The sequence below is a fragment of the Schistocerca gregaria genome, chromosome 2 (assembly GCF_023897955.1).
Source record: "Schistocerca gregaria isolate iqSchGreg1 chromosome 2, iqSchGreg1.2, whole genome shotgun sequence".
NCBI lineage: Eukaryota > Metazoa > Arthropoda > Insecta > Orthoptera > Acrididae > Schistocerca > Schistocerca gregaria.
The window spans coordinates 33,369,763-33,383,729 of NC_064921.1; the positions used below are offsets into that span (position 1 = coordinate 33,369,763).

At 41.6% G+C, this 13,967-nt stretch overlaps 1 protein-coding gene across 1 annotated transcript in view; it reads left to right on the forward strand.

The window, feature by feature from the left end:
* LOC126336262 (dynein axonemal heavy chain 3) overlaps positions 1-13,967 on the forward strand; it is a 1,127,841-nt gene that overhangs the window by 211,328 nt on the left and 902,546 nt on the right. Inside the window, exons 15-16 of the mRNA XM_049999758.1 lie at positions 2,379-2,517; positions 5,461-5,605. Coding sequence (XP_049855715.1) covers positions 2,379-2,517; positions 5,461-5,605 — 284 coding nt within the window. The remainder of the gene's footprint in view (positions 1-2,378; positions 2,518-5,460; positions 5,606-13,967) is intronic.

The window sequence follows — 13,967 nt, forward strand, 5'->3', positions numbered from 1 at the left end:
ATTGTAAAGTTTTAAGAATGAATCCACTACTGCTTACTGGTTTGGCGGGCAGGTACACAGAGGGTGGGGAGTGAGTCATTGCCTTGTCCTTGAACACCCTCTGACAGGAAACTGCATTTCCTTTATTCAGTTCATTGGGGCAGCTGATTGAGTGTGGGTCTGTTAGGGCTTGTTGACAGATTTTGTCTGCGTGAAAATGTACATGAAATGGAGCAACGAGTTTTGTTTGAAAATGGAGAACTCAGGTTCTGAGACTTACGAACTACCATATTAAAAACAGCTTTTGGAGATAATTGTATGAGGCAGTCAAACTTTTTGCCTGATTCAACAGATTTAACAACGCCTGCGAATCATTTTAGGATGAACCACGGTCCGTCTGTCCTTCCACCTCAAAAACGAATGAAAATGTTGTGAAAGTTTGCAACTTAGTGTGCTCTGATCATAGACTTACAATTAGGGAGATGGCCGATGATCTTAATTTAAGTTTCTATGCAGTTCAGCCAATTTTAACTGAAGATCTGAACAAGCATTGAGTGTCCGCAAAATTCATTACAAAAGTGTTGTCAAGTGACCAGAGACAATACTGACTTGAAGTGTGCCAAGAACTGATTAATCAGACTAAAATTGAACCATATTTGTTAAATAGGGTCATTACAGGTGACAAAAATGTGGGTCTATGGATATGATCCTGAAACCAAAGTGCAGTCTTCACTGTGGAAGTCTCCAGGTTCACCATGACCGAAAAAATCACAGCAAAGTTGGTCGAAGGTGAAGACAATGTTAGTGATTTTTTTCGATTCTACTGCTGTTGTGCATCCTGAATTTACCCTGGAGGACAGAAAATTAACCAGGAATATTACAAATGTGTCCTTGAGTGTCTGCGCGAAATGGTGTGGAAGGAAAGGCATGCATTGTGGAAAGATAGTTGGTTGCTACCCCAAGACAATGCTCCGGCTCATCGTGCCTTCTCCATCTTTGAATTTTTGACCAAATTCAAAATCCCTGTGCTTCCACAACCATTCTATTCCCCTGGTTTGGCCCCTGTAGACTTCTACTTGTTTCCTACTAAAAGTTTCATTGAAAGGGAAGCAATTTGACTCGATTGAAGACATCCAGGCAAATATGGAGAGCATCCTTAACACATTTCAGGAAAAAAAAATTCCAGGAATGTTTCCAAAAGTGGAAACACTGTTGGAGTCAATGTGTTCAGTCAGAAGATGACTATTTCGAAGGAGATGCATCACAGTAGCATTTAAGTACCACCATTGTACAATTACAAGCCCATTCTTAAAAACTTTCCAATCTCACCTCGTATAAGTTCCATTTTTGAAGATGCTGAAGTTGTTCTTTAATTTAATCTGGTATACTTCCCTGTTCTTAAATTAATTTTCTTAATCTACATATCTGATTTCCTGCCTGAAGAGTTCCACAGTTTAAGTAGATTTGCACTTGTCATAGTTGCACAGCTGATGAATGCCACATTCCTGAGTACTTTTCTTCATGACGGAATTTGTGGATCACACTGCATAAAGAAATGAATGATTGAATTTCTAGCTTTTTTGTGTGATTACTCTGCTTCATACTGGCAAATATTCCCTTGAAATTCTAAGGTGTTGTAGAACACTCACACCCTACATAGCTGCTGTGTTTTCGATAAAATATAGTTTTTCTTATATTTTTAGTTCCAGTAAGTCCTTGGCAACTTATTTTTCTAATTTTTGTCTTGTGTATGAATATGTTAGGTGAATACATGTTGTACTAGTGTCAATTTTTATTATTGTACCCAAACTTTCTCATTGAGTGTTGTTTCTTTAGTTTTTGCCCAAGTTTGTATTAAAATTTTGTATTACTGGAGGAAAAGACAAAACATCAATGACACATCAAGAATGTTATAATTCAAATATTGGATCTATTTTTCAATATTATTCTCAGTATTTTGAAAAATCCACATTTTTCTCACCCATATTGTTGTTATCTCTCAAATCTCTTAAATCCATATAATGGCACTCTTCTACATGTTACATGAAATCATGGATACTTTGATACATAGAATTTAAAATGTCTATTGAGAATAAGGCTATAGCCAATAATTTAGGAAACCTTCATACAGCTGAAGGGATGTGTGTGTGTGGAAAGCGAGTTGGATGACTCACAGGAACACCAGACAGCAGTGGGACCAGTGACACCATGTGGCATGAGAGGCAGTCACCATATTTGAAACTGCCACTCCCACTTCCCTACAATCTCCAAGCACCTATCTTTGCTTATGTATGAAAGATATTTTCTCTGGATATTCAAAGACATAGATAAAACAAATTAAAGTGTGTATGATATTTTATTGTATAATGTCTTATTCTAGATAATTTTATTTCATACAGGTTGCTGATACATGCAAAAGACTTAGAAGTGTTCAAGAAGAAAGATCCTCCAATACTGACAATGGAAGAAATGACTGAAAGTGTCGAACAGGTTGAAGCACTTGTTGCATTACTAAAGGAAGATAAAGATGAAGCAGATGTATGTATTACTTTGATAATTCCACTTTTGTAGTATTTGCAATTTATGTTATGTATAATGACAGATAAAACTGAGACTGTAAAACACAAAGCACCTCTATGGCTTCCACAAGTTGTGGGAGGATGATAATGAAGGAAAAAGGGAAGAGAGAAGTGGAATGAAGTGCTTTAAGTACCCGGCAGGGAAACGAAACACAGGAATGGAAGTGAGAAAATTTATTTATTTAGCATGTTTGTAGCATCAAATCACAAACCTAACACATAGAAGAGATTTAACAAAATATTGTGAGCATTCATCAAAGTTAATGATATATCTGGAAGAGTTCTCAGTTGCCATCAAGAAAACATCTGTATTCTCATGAACTGCCTAAAGTGACTAGATCATGTGCCGGATGTCTTGTCGTTCAGTATCAGTTTCAGCTGGGTGAGGTTGTAGGGCCCACTGGCATAATGTGACACCAAATAAACCCTGTTTTTATATATACCAAGAAAACAGGCATTGCCTGGGTATTCATTTTCCAATTTTGTATTAGAAACAAAAAGAAAAAAATGAACCGTATTTGTAGTGAAGTATTGAAAAAATTTCATTTCCATATAGGCATGAAATAACTTTGAAATTATGAAACAATCATGGAAAGATAGATGCCTAATGTAGAAATGTGTAAAAGTACAGTATCCAAATTACGAAACCTGATACCGGACAGTTTCTGTTCGCTGGGTGCAGCTATTTCGCATGTCTATACTCAAATTTGTAAAAATCTCTATGGAAATGCCTCTTCATAATTCTATTGATTATTACTGTTTTCACCTACAGCCATTCACACTTCACAGTTGGATGCTGTGAAAAGCACTGCCAGTGTCAGGCTTTTCTTAATCTGACACGACTATATGAGTGTTTTATAGTAAAGAATAAATATGTTAAAACTCCATGCATGATGGGCAATTTTTCGGGTATCTCAGTGTTTACGATGTCATTTCTCCTGATCTGTGTGTGATACGATGATATAATTGTGTAAATACATTCAGCGGCAAATGTTGATGTTGTCTGTAAACTGTGTTGTGAATAGAGTTAGTAGAAAAGGAGTAGTAATTTAAATGTAATGCCCAACGCAACAGTTTTTCACATGTTTCAGTGTTTACGACATTATATCTCCTGAACTAGATATGGTGCCACGATATACTTATTTATGTAGGTGCATTTAGTTGCATATGTGGATACTGCCTGTGAATTTTGTTGTGAATACTGTAAGTAGCACAGAAGTAATACTTTTAAATGTAGTGCTTGATGCACCAGGTTTTGACACGTCATTGTTTATGATGTCATATCTCCTGAATGAAATTAGGCTAGGAGTTTCTTACCCTCACAGTGATTGTTGTCTGACACTAAAGGACACGTGATGCTTACCAGCTTTGGTTGAAATCACTCCACTGGTTTAGGGTTTAGTAGGAGTTTTTGTGACACACACACACACACACACACATCTGGTTACCTTGGCCATTGTTGCCAGGAACAAAATCCACTAACTGCTGGATCTGGCATGGTTTTCTGCTTGTATAGGCATGTTTGCAGCACATGGCGCCAATCAGAGACAGCTGAAGGGATGTGTGTGTGTGGAAAGTGAGTTTGATGACTCACAGGAACACCAGACAGCAGTAGGACCAGTGACACCATGTGGCATGAGAGGCAGTCACCATATTTGAAACTGCCACTCCCACCTCCCTACAATCTCCAAGCACCTATCTTTGATTTCTTTTGAAACCTGCCCCTCTGCCCACACTTAGTGTGTACCCCTGGTCTTTGTTAAAATGGTTGGTATTTATGCTAATCTCTGTTGCCGCCTTTGTAACGGAATCCCAATAATCCATTTACCAGGCCGTGCTCAATTATGGCTGACTTGTCCAATCCCCCTTGTTTAATATATCACCTGTGCTCTGTACAATGCTCAGCAGCTCTGCAACTTGTTTAACCTATATAGCTGCTGCTACATTTTCAAATGATGCCGTACGCACCGGGCACACGAAGGGGTGTCTTGTCCTTAACTGAGTGCATCATGTCTTTTATCTTAGGGCCAGGCTGGAATACTGGTGTCAGTCCATGCATCTACAGCACACATCCTAACTTGCTGCTCATTGCCCCACAATATGGCAGGACTCTGTTATTTGAAATGATGCAGCTTGATAACCTAGAAAATTTTATTTGAACATTTCGATTGTGGACCCTCTTTTATCATTATACCAATTGAAATACCAATATTCTCATGGTTTGTTACTGTTATCAACACACATCTGTAAATATTAATCAAGTTGTTGTGGATAAACAAGAACCAAATAGTAATTCATCCTTTTGTTTTTAAAGTAGGAGCTTAACAACTAATTGTAAGCATCCATTTATAACTTTATGATTGTTAATAGCGGAAGAAATTGTAAATATTTTTTATCTCAGGTAACATATGGTTTCTTTTGTTTTACATAACTAAGTTTTCTTCATTGTAGCATCCGTGTTACACAATATGTGAATAAATGAAGTGAAGTTGTTCTCAATTCAACATCATATTCTTTGCAGTGCAGCTGAAGAAAGTAATACTTTTGTCACCAAAAGTGCAGATTTGTTGTTTGTTTTCAAACATATGTATCACCTTTTTTATTGCTTTCATATTAGCTGAGTAGATGTGCTTGTTATGCAGGAAAAAGTAATGCAAATAAAATTGAAGAGCAGGAGTTTATTGATATAATTTAAAGGAAACTATGAAATGAGAATTACAGGAATGATATGTAAATTATTTATGAAAACTATTTTGTGTCTCCTCTTTTTATAAATGTTAAGAGTGCTAAGTCTTAGTAGCATCTTATACAAACTACATTAGATTTGATTAATGTACCTGTGACAAAATATATTTTTAATTTTTGTATGATTCTTTGATTGCATAATGAATTTTTTTTCCAGGCTATTAATGCAGAGGAAGAGCTGTTGGAGATAGTTTTGTCTCCATTTACAGTACTTCAGCAAATGCTTGCAGTTACTGATCCTCTGGATAAACTGTGGCACACAGCATTAGAATTTCATGAATTATATGAAAAATGGTACTACGGTAAGTTAGAAAACATTGTAAAGAAGACTGATGACCCTGTAGTTTGGTCCCTGTATCCCTCAGACCAACCAACCATTCTATGGATTTTAGAAGGAAAAGTCTTAAAAATTGTATGATCATCACACTTATCTCTAAAAATCATGAAAAAATTTCATATTTTATTGATATGATTTGTGTAAAGCTGTGTAGTTGAAAACAGTATAGAGTTTCATGGAAAATCTGGGATGGAATGTGATATCTGTTTGATAACATATCACTATTCACGAAAGTAAAAAAGTGTCTGACCAGCAGACAAGTATATGGAAAGGAAAAAAGTACTTCTTTAAACCAAATTTTTCTCCTTAGCTAACAACAGCTCATTTCCTGACTAGCTGCAGTGACATGGGGCTTTGGTGGCGTTGCCCCTAAGATAAGCACTTTGGTTTTATTTTCTTCTCACTTATCTGCTGCTCGTTAATTCTCTTATTTCTAAATAATAATTCTAATTCTAAATAAAATTTATACTCTTATAACAATATGGAAAGCTACTCATCACACAGAGGAGGCACTGAGTCACAGGCAGGCATAATGAAATATTAAGGTTCTTCCTTAGGGTGAATATTTTTCTTACCTCCTCAAATTAAGTCATTTGGCAGATTACTGAGTTTTTATTTTATCCTGACAAAAGACGCCGTAATTTGTAAAGGAACATAGCATTTATGGAAGCCAGATTGCAGTTGTAAGCTCTAGCTGAGAAGGAAGTGTGACAACGTTGTAGCCTATTGATGATGGTAATCAGTATGTACATTGAACAAGCAGTAAAGGGAACTAAAGAAAAGTTTGGAGAGGCTGAAGTTCAGGAAGAAATAAAAAATTGAGGTTTTGCCATTGACATTGTAGTTCTGTCAGAGACAGCAAAGGAGTTGGAAGCACAGTTGGACACAATGGATAGTATCTTCAAAATATATTATAAAATGAGCAGCAACAAGAGTAAAACAAAGGTAATGGAATGTAACTGAATTAAACCAGGTGATATTGAGGGGTTAGATTAAGAAATGAGACAGTAAAAGTTGTTGGTAAGCTGAGCTATTTGGGAAGCTAAATATCTGATAATGGCTGAAGTAGAGGAGATACAACGCAGATTGGCTGCCGCAAGGAGAACATTTATGAAAAATAGAAATTTCTTAACATTGTATATGTATTTGAGGGTTGGGAAGTCTTTTCTGAAGTACTTACGTGGAGTGAAACATGAATGATAAGTAGGTCAAACAAGAAGGGAATAGAAGTTTTTGAAACATATTGCTACAAAAGAATGCTGAAGATTACATGGCTAGAGCAAGTAAATAACAAGGGGGGATTGAACTGATTTGGAGAGGAGAGGCATTTATGACACATCCCAAAAGAATGGCTCAGTTGTTAGAATACATCCTCAGACATCATGGTATGGTCATTTAGTATTGGAGGGAAGTGTGAGTAATAAAAATTGTGGAGGGAGACCAAAGCTTGAATAAAGTAAGCAGTTCCAAATGGATGTAACTTACAGCAGTTAAGCAGAGATGAAGAGGCTTGCAGAGTATAGACTAGCGTGGACAGCTCCTTACGAACCTATCACTGGACTGAACATTATATAAAAAGCAAATTAAAATCTCTAACATCTATTATGCAAAGCATACACATACCAATGAAGGCCTACCATACACGTGAAGTATATATGCTGTAGGTCTTGAAAGATTTTTTTGCTATAGATATGTTAGAGCATATAGCAGGAAGAGTTATGCAGAAACAAAAAAGAGTAGTATCAGTACCCTTGTTTTCACTGGTATGATCACAAAAATTGACAATGAGTGCTGACCACTTGCCCCTCCAAGTCTATTTCCTGTGATGCCTCTGGGCGAGGATGATATGGAGATCAGTCAGTACCTTTAGGCCTTCAGAATCTGTTCAAATGGAGTGCGGTCAAAAGTAGCCGGCACTACCATTCAAGATTATCAAAACACTGCTTTATGTGTTCTGGTACCCATTAAGGGCAGCTATGCCTAAAATTCTAAGGGATCTCCTTCGACAACTTCGAATGCTTTGTGACTTATTTTCCTACTGCAAGTGATAAGAATGGTCCGAAGAAACAATCCAATAGTTGAAGTACAACTCTCAAATTTTACTGTATTTTCCAATTCTTTTACGTTCTCTGTCATTGGCTGTACAATATCAGTGCTGCAAGGGACCTGCTGTGCAGTGCCCTTGAACTGTGGACCAACTTCTCATTCATGGATTTTGATCCACAGTGTCGATGACGCCGAAAGAGACTTTTTCTTCAGTCTAGTGGAATAACAGAGTTAGAGAAGTTAACTCAATGTATTTCCTCTAACAAAGAGATAGAGGGGCTGGCCAGTACTTACCTCAGCTCAGTACAGCCGATAGAGACACAAAAAACAACCGAAAATTTAAGCTCCTAGCTTTCGGAATAAATGTTCCTTCATCAGGGAGGAGAGAGGGGAAAGAAAGGGAAGAAGGGAAAGTGGATTTAGTTACTCACAACCCAGGTTATGAAGCAACAGGGAAAGGAAAACAGGGAAGGTAGCAAGGATGGAGGCATGGTTGTCAGAGGGCTTCCCTCTGACAACCATGCCTCCATCCTTGCTACCTTCCCTGTTTTCCTTTCCCTGTTGCTTCATAACCTGGGTTGTGAGTAACTAAATCCACTTTCCCTTCTTCCCTTTCTTTCCCCTCTCTCCTCCCTGATGAAGGAACATTTATTCCGAAAGCTAGGAGCTTAAATTTTCGGTTGTTTTTTGTGTCTCTATCGGCTGTACTGAGCTGAGGTAAGTACTGGCCAGCCCCTCTATCTCTCTGTTAGTAATTGTTTCACATCTTAAATGAGATTTTTCATTAATTATTTATTTCCTCTAACAGGCAGTCCTAACTTTTCTGATTGAACAACTTAACATAGCCTGGCTAGATGTTTGCATGACTGCATCTTACAAGAGTCTATGGACAATTTTTTTGAATAAAATGTGAACATAAGTTGTTATCTTTTGGTGATGATTGCTTTGACATCATGGTGGTGAGGTATGCTGTATGCCCTTCACTCGTGACTCCATGGAGCAAACGATTCCACACAACAGGTGTAAGTGCCACTCTGCAGTCTTTATTGCGGACAGTACTTTATTGCTGACAGTACAGAACCTATACAATTCCAATCTGCACAAACCATCAAAAAGTCCAGAAAGTGATATGCTTCTTACTTACTAACTACCCTAACCCTCATTTGTCTTTTGTTGTTACCCCTCAAACACGAAAATGAATACCTTCATTGTGGTTTTTTTGCTAGAGTCTTGACATTGGGAGATGCATTATATGCTACACTTTAAATCAACATAAGCTGCAGGAATTATCATAGTCCCCTAACTGTCAACATTACCAACATTCTCTGACTTTTTAGTAATTTTTAAATCTTATTGAAATAGTTGCTTATACTGCAAGAGTCACCACAGTCTTCCTTATTGTTAGTTAATGTAGTGTATTTTGGGATATCACTGACAGTATAATGCATGTTTGTTTATATTTAATACAGTGCCACTTTTTGTCTTTAAGAAAAGTTGTTAGTAATTAAAAACTGGGAAGTCAGTTTTAAGAGTTCAATAGGAATTCAGTTTCAAATGAAGAAGAGAGAGCAGATGGGTGGAAACTGTTATAGCTGTGAGTGACTGACGAGCACTGCAAGGCAGGGAATGGAGACATGAAGCCACCAGGTGGGGACCCGTTAGAGGTATCACTAACAATGAACAGACAGGGCAGATGAGCAAGTAGGGGTTGACAGACACTACGACCGATCAGGACACAACACGAGACAAGCAAGCAAGGACTGAGGCGATAAACACGGCAGGACAACAACAATGCAGGAACACTCCAAGCAATGCCAGTATGTATCTCAACACGCGGAACTGGAATGCAGTATGGCCGAGATGCACACATGAACTACTGCGAGTACGAAACTGCCAGGGTAGCATCGTGCAGCCGCCTAAATACATGACTGTGGGATACGCAATTAGCCATACACTTCATGCGGTACGGAGAGTGGCGCCCTCACATGGCGAGGCTCACAGCGCAGGCTGGAATACGTAGACCCCTATTGGGGATCCAAGTTCATACCCTGTGGTGTGCATTCAAACTTCCACACCTTCCAACATCAGATCCCTCCCCCTGAAACTTGTGCGTAGGGGTGAAAATGCCCTGGATGGCTCTATGGTGGATGGAAGGAGGAAACGGAGGGAGACCACGTGCCGTCGACTGCCAATGCTGAGTAATTAGGGCAGTCCGTGGATTCCATCAAAATGCCACCAGAGGGCAGGGCATTGCATAGCACCTCCAATCCCCATTGATGGGAAGGAGTGCTGGCATGACTGTGGGAGCCGTCAGCCATTTGGCCGACTTGAAGGCCTTGTGCATGCGAGGAGGAGGCAGGAGGTTGGGGGACAGAAGTTCCACGAAGGGGTACAAGGCCGGAGGCGGTTATGGTGGCAGCACTCGAGCCCCCTGTGTATCTGTACCAACATCACAGGCCATCCATTGGTTGCAACTACTGTGACGGCAGTCCGAGCAGCCTTGTCCCCTTATGAGCAGGCTCACACTGCCGTACCCAATGTGTTGTGCTGAGAGGGTTGTAAGCGAGGCTCAGAAGGCGGCGGTGTCCGAAGATGGAGCTGGGTCCACGGTTGCCGCCCATGGAGGAGTTTGGCCAGACAATGATCATCAATGAGAGTGGTGCAATAAGTGCTCACGAATAAAGTGAGGGCCAACACATTGGCAGAGTATTCAACTCCTTTTGTCAGCTGTTGTTTAAATGTCCTCAACAATTGTTCTGCTGTGCCATTGTAGGATGGATGGGATGGAGGGGTGTGGATGTGTTTGATACCGTTGGCCTCACAGAATGTGTGGAAGGAGGCTGCTGTGAGTTGGGGGCCATTAGTGGAGACCAAGGTACGAGGCAGGACTTCAATGGTGAGAAGCTGGGACAAGGCCATGAGTGTGCCATCAGTCATAGTGGACACCATGTGCGCCTTATACAGGGGTCTGGAGTATGCATCTGCAATGAGTAACCACATCAATGCCAAGAACGGGCCCGTAAAATCGAGATGGATGTGGTCCCAGGGCCGGCGAGGCATGGACTAGGGTGCAAACTATTGCAAAGTTCTGGTCTGGTGACGGGCACACACCGTGCACTCACAGACCAAGTGGTCAATATCACCATCGATCCTGGGCCAGTACACATGTTGGCGAGCCAATGCCTTCGTACAGAACATCCCCAGTGTCCGTGATGTAGCAAGTGTAGGACGTGAAGGCAGAAATTAGATGGGATGATCACCTAATGGGTGTCACCCTCTGTGGCTAACACCCTCTGTGGCCAACAGAAGGACACACACATCAACCTAGAGCCTGTGTGAGAGGTGCTACTGGGGAATGAATTCAGTTTTCAACCGGCAAGTCAGATAGGTGTCCAACCCTGGGTCATATAGTGGAGAACCTGCTGCAGAATGGGGTACCAGCATGTGGCAGAGGCAACCTGTGCAGCCATGACGGGAAATCCTTCCAGTGTATCTCGGCTGACCGCATCAGTGTGAAAGCAGAGGACTTCCTGCTGGTCGAACTTGGGATCAGAGCCCGAGTGGAGATGTGACAAGGCATCTGCATTGGAGGACGAGGGCTTATATTGGATAACATAAGTGTAATTGTGTAAGAACAGCACACAGCGCTGGAGACATTGAGCAGTTTGCTCTGGTAGGTGTTTTTGTGGGCTCAATAGGGTAACGAAATGTTTGTGATAAGTGAGGGGATTGAACTTTATCCCAAACAAGAAGATGTGAAACTTTTCAATGGCAAACACAATTGCCATGGCCCCTTTCTCAATCTGAGAACAGTTCCTCTGTGCTGGGGATAGCAATGGGCTGTTCTGAGCCATCCTCATTCCTTTGAGCCAGGACTGCCTCACCACCATAGGCCAAAGCATCAGCCACCACAACCAAATGCACTCCAGAGCTACAGGCATCAGGCAAGGGGCTGACTTGAGCATAGTTTTCAATTTGAGAAAAGCTTGGTCACAGGCAGGAGACCAGTTGAAAACCACCCCTTTGTGACACAAGCAATTGAGGGGCTGTGAAATGTCAGGAGCCTGGGGTATAAACTTGCCCAAAAAGCCCTGGTGGTCAGATAAATCCTTGGGGCAGGGAAGGGAATTGATGGCCACGATGTTGCGATCCGACGGACAAATGCTGTCTTTACTGAGGCAGTGCCCAGGTATTCGATTTCTGGTTGAAAGGAGCTACACTTTTCCATCTGACAGTGTAAGGCAGTGACCTCCAGGGTGTGAAATAATGTACCGAGGTTTTACAAATGCTCACGGTGTGTATGGCCAGTGACCAAATGTCATCGAGATAATTGACACAGGCCAGGATGAGCTGTTTGAGCTGCTCCAGGGACCTCTGGAAAATGGCCGGCGCTGAGGAAATACCAAATGAGAGGTGCTTGTATTTATACAATCCAAAAGGCATGTTGACGACAACGATGTTTTGGGTTTTCTCAATTAAGGTAATTGGTTGTAAGCCTCCACCAGGTCGATCTTAGGGAAGTATTCGCCATGTGCAAGTTTGGAGAGAAAGTCTTCTTGTTGGGACATGGGATAAGTTTCAATGAGGGACTGTGCATTGGTTGTAACTCTGAAACTCCACATAGGTGAAGGGAGCCATGGGGGTACCTGATCACCACTAATGGGGATGCCCAAGCACTTGCTTCAACAGGCTTGATGATGCGAGCAGCCTGCAGTTGATTGAGCTCTCGCTTGACTGCTGGACTAAGGCCACCAGAATGGGTTGAGCCTATAAGAACAGTGGCTGAGCACCTGGCCGGAGAGGAATGTGCTCCTTGAAGTCAAAAGCACACCTAAGTCAAACAGAAAGAGAGAGGCATAGGCTGAGCACAGATCATTGAGGTCTTGGAATGGGTCGGCAGTGGAAACAATCTTAACTTAATCAGAAATTGAGAAACCAAACAGGGTGAAAGCATCGAGGCAAAAATGTTTGAAGCCAAGGGATGGTCAACTACCAGTAGGGTCAGGACTCAGGGAACATGTTTATAGGTGGCCTGGACTGAGAACTGCTCATGGAGGGTGACAGAACTGTCACTGTATGCGACGAATCGTGAGAGGTGGGAGACATCTCCAGGCAACCTGCTCATGTATACATCACCAGATTGATTAAGGAGATGGTGGCCCCAATATTGATTTGGAAATGCACATCCGCTTTAAAAATGCGAAGTGTGAGGAACAAATTCCACGTCAATGGGGTGTCCAGTGGAATGACTGATCGCAGCATGTGCAAGCTATCCTGATGTCCCATGGGTAGCAAATGGAGCAGCTGCGACAGACAGATCGGAGATGGCCTTCTTTCTGACAGAGCGTGCACGTCTTCCAGTGATGGGGTCAATCTGCATGAGAGTGAGCTGAAAAGCACCGCAGGCAAGACAGAAGTGACTCACGTGACCACCAGCGAGAGGTGTCCGGCAGTTCCAAAGCCACAGGGAATTCTCACAAGGAGGAGTCTCAATTAGATTGCTCTCTTCAGGCTGTACCACGTTGACGGTACGAGGGAGGTCACCTGTGGTCTCGCCATGACACTCTTTTTTGCTGCTTGCGCGATTTCAAAGGAGTGGGCTATGTGCAGCATGTCTTCTAACGAGGGGTTATCAAATTTCAGTGCAGCTGTGCGGACCTCTGAATCGGATGCCAGTTGAATGCCAACATCATGAATCGAGGAGTCGACATACGACATCTTGCAATGCTGATTGGTGCAAGGGAAGTGGCATTTGCATCTTGAGACCCTGCAAGTCCATGACACAAGAACGGTATGACTGACTGGGCTGTTTATGGGACTGGTGGTACACAAGCCAAGATGCCATGGCATTGGGATTGCTGATAATAGTTGTTAGTCAGAAGCATACACATCTTCTTAAAGGAGAAAGCCGTGGGGTCTGACAATGGTGGCAACTTGCAGAGCAGAAAGAATGTCTCTTGCGATGCCCAGAACTAGAATAATGACCACTGTAGGGAGTCATCTGTGACCTGAAGTGCTGTGAAGTATTGTTTCAGATTATGGAAGTACATTTCCCAGTCTTCCTTATTATCGTGGCAGAAACCGGGACACCCAGGAGCTGGGGCAATGTGGCATCCTGTGCTGTTACTTTGTCCATCAGCAACTGCAAGGACTGCTGTAAGATGTCTAACTGGTGCTGTTGCTGTTGCATGAGCTGCTGCTGTTGCTCCAGGAGACAGACCAACTTAGCCTCTATATTACCAAGCCCTTTACCTTGTCGCCAATGTTATAGCAACAAGCGA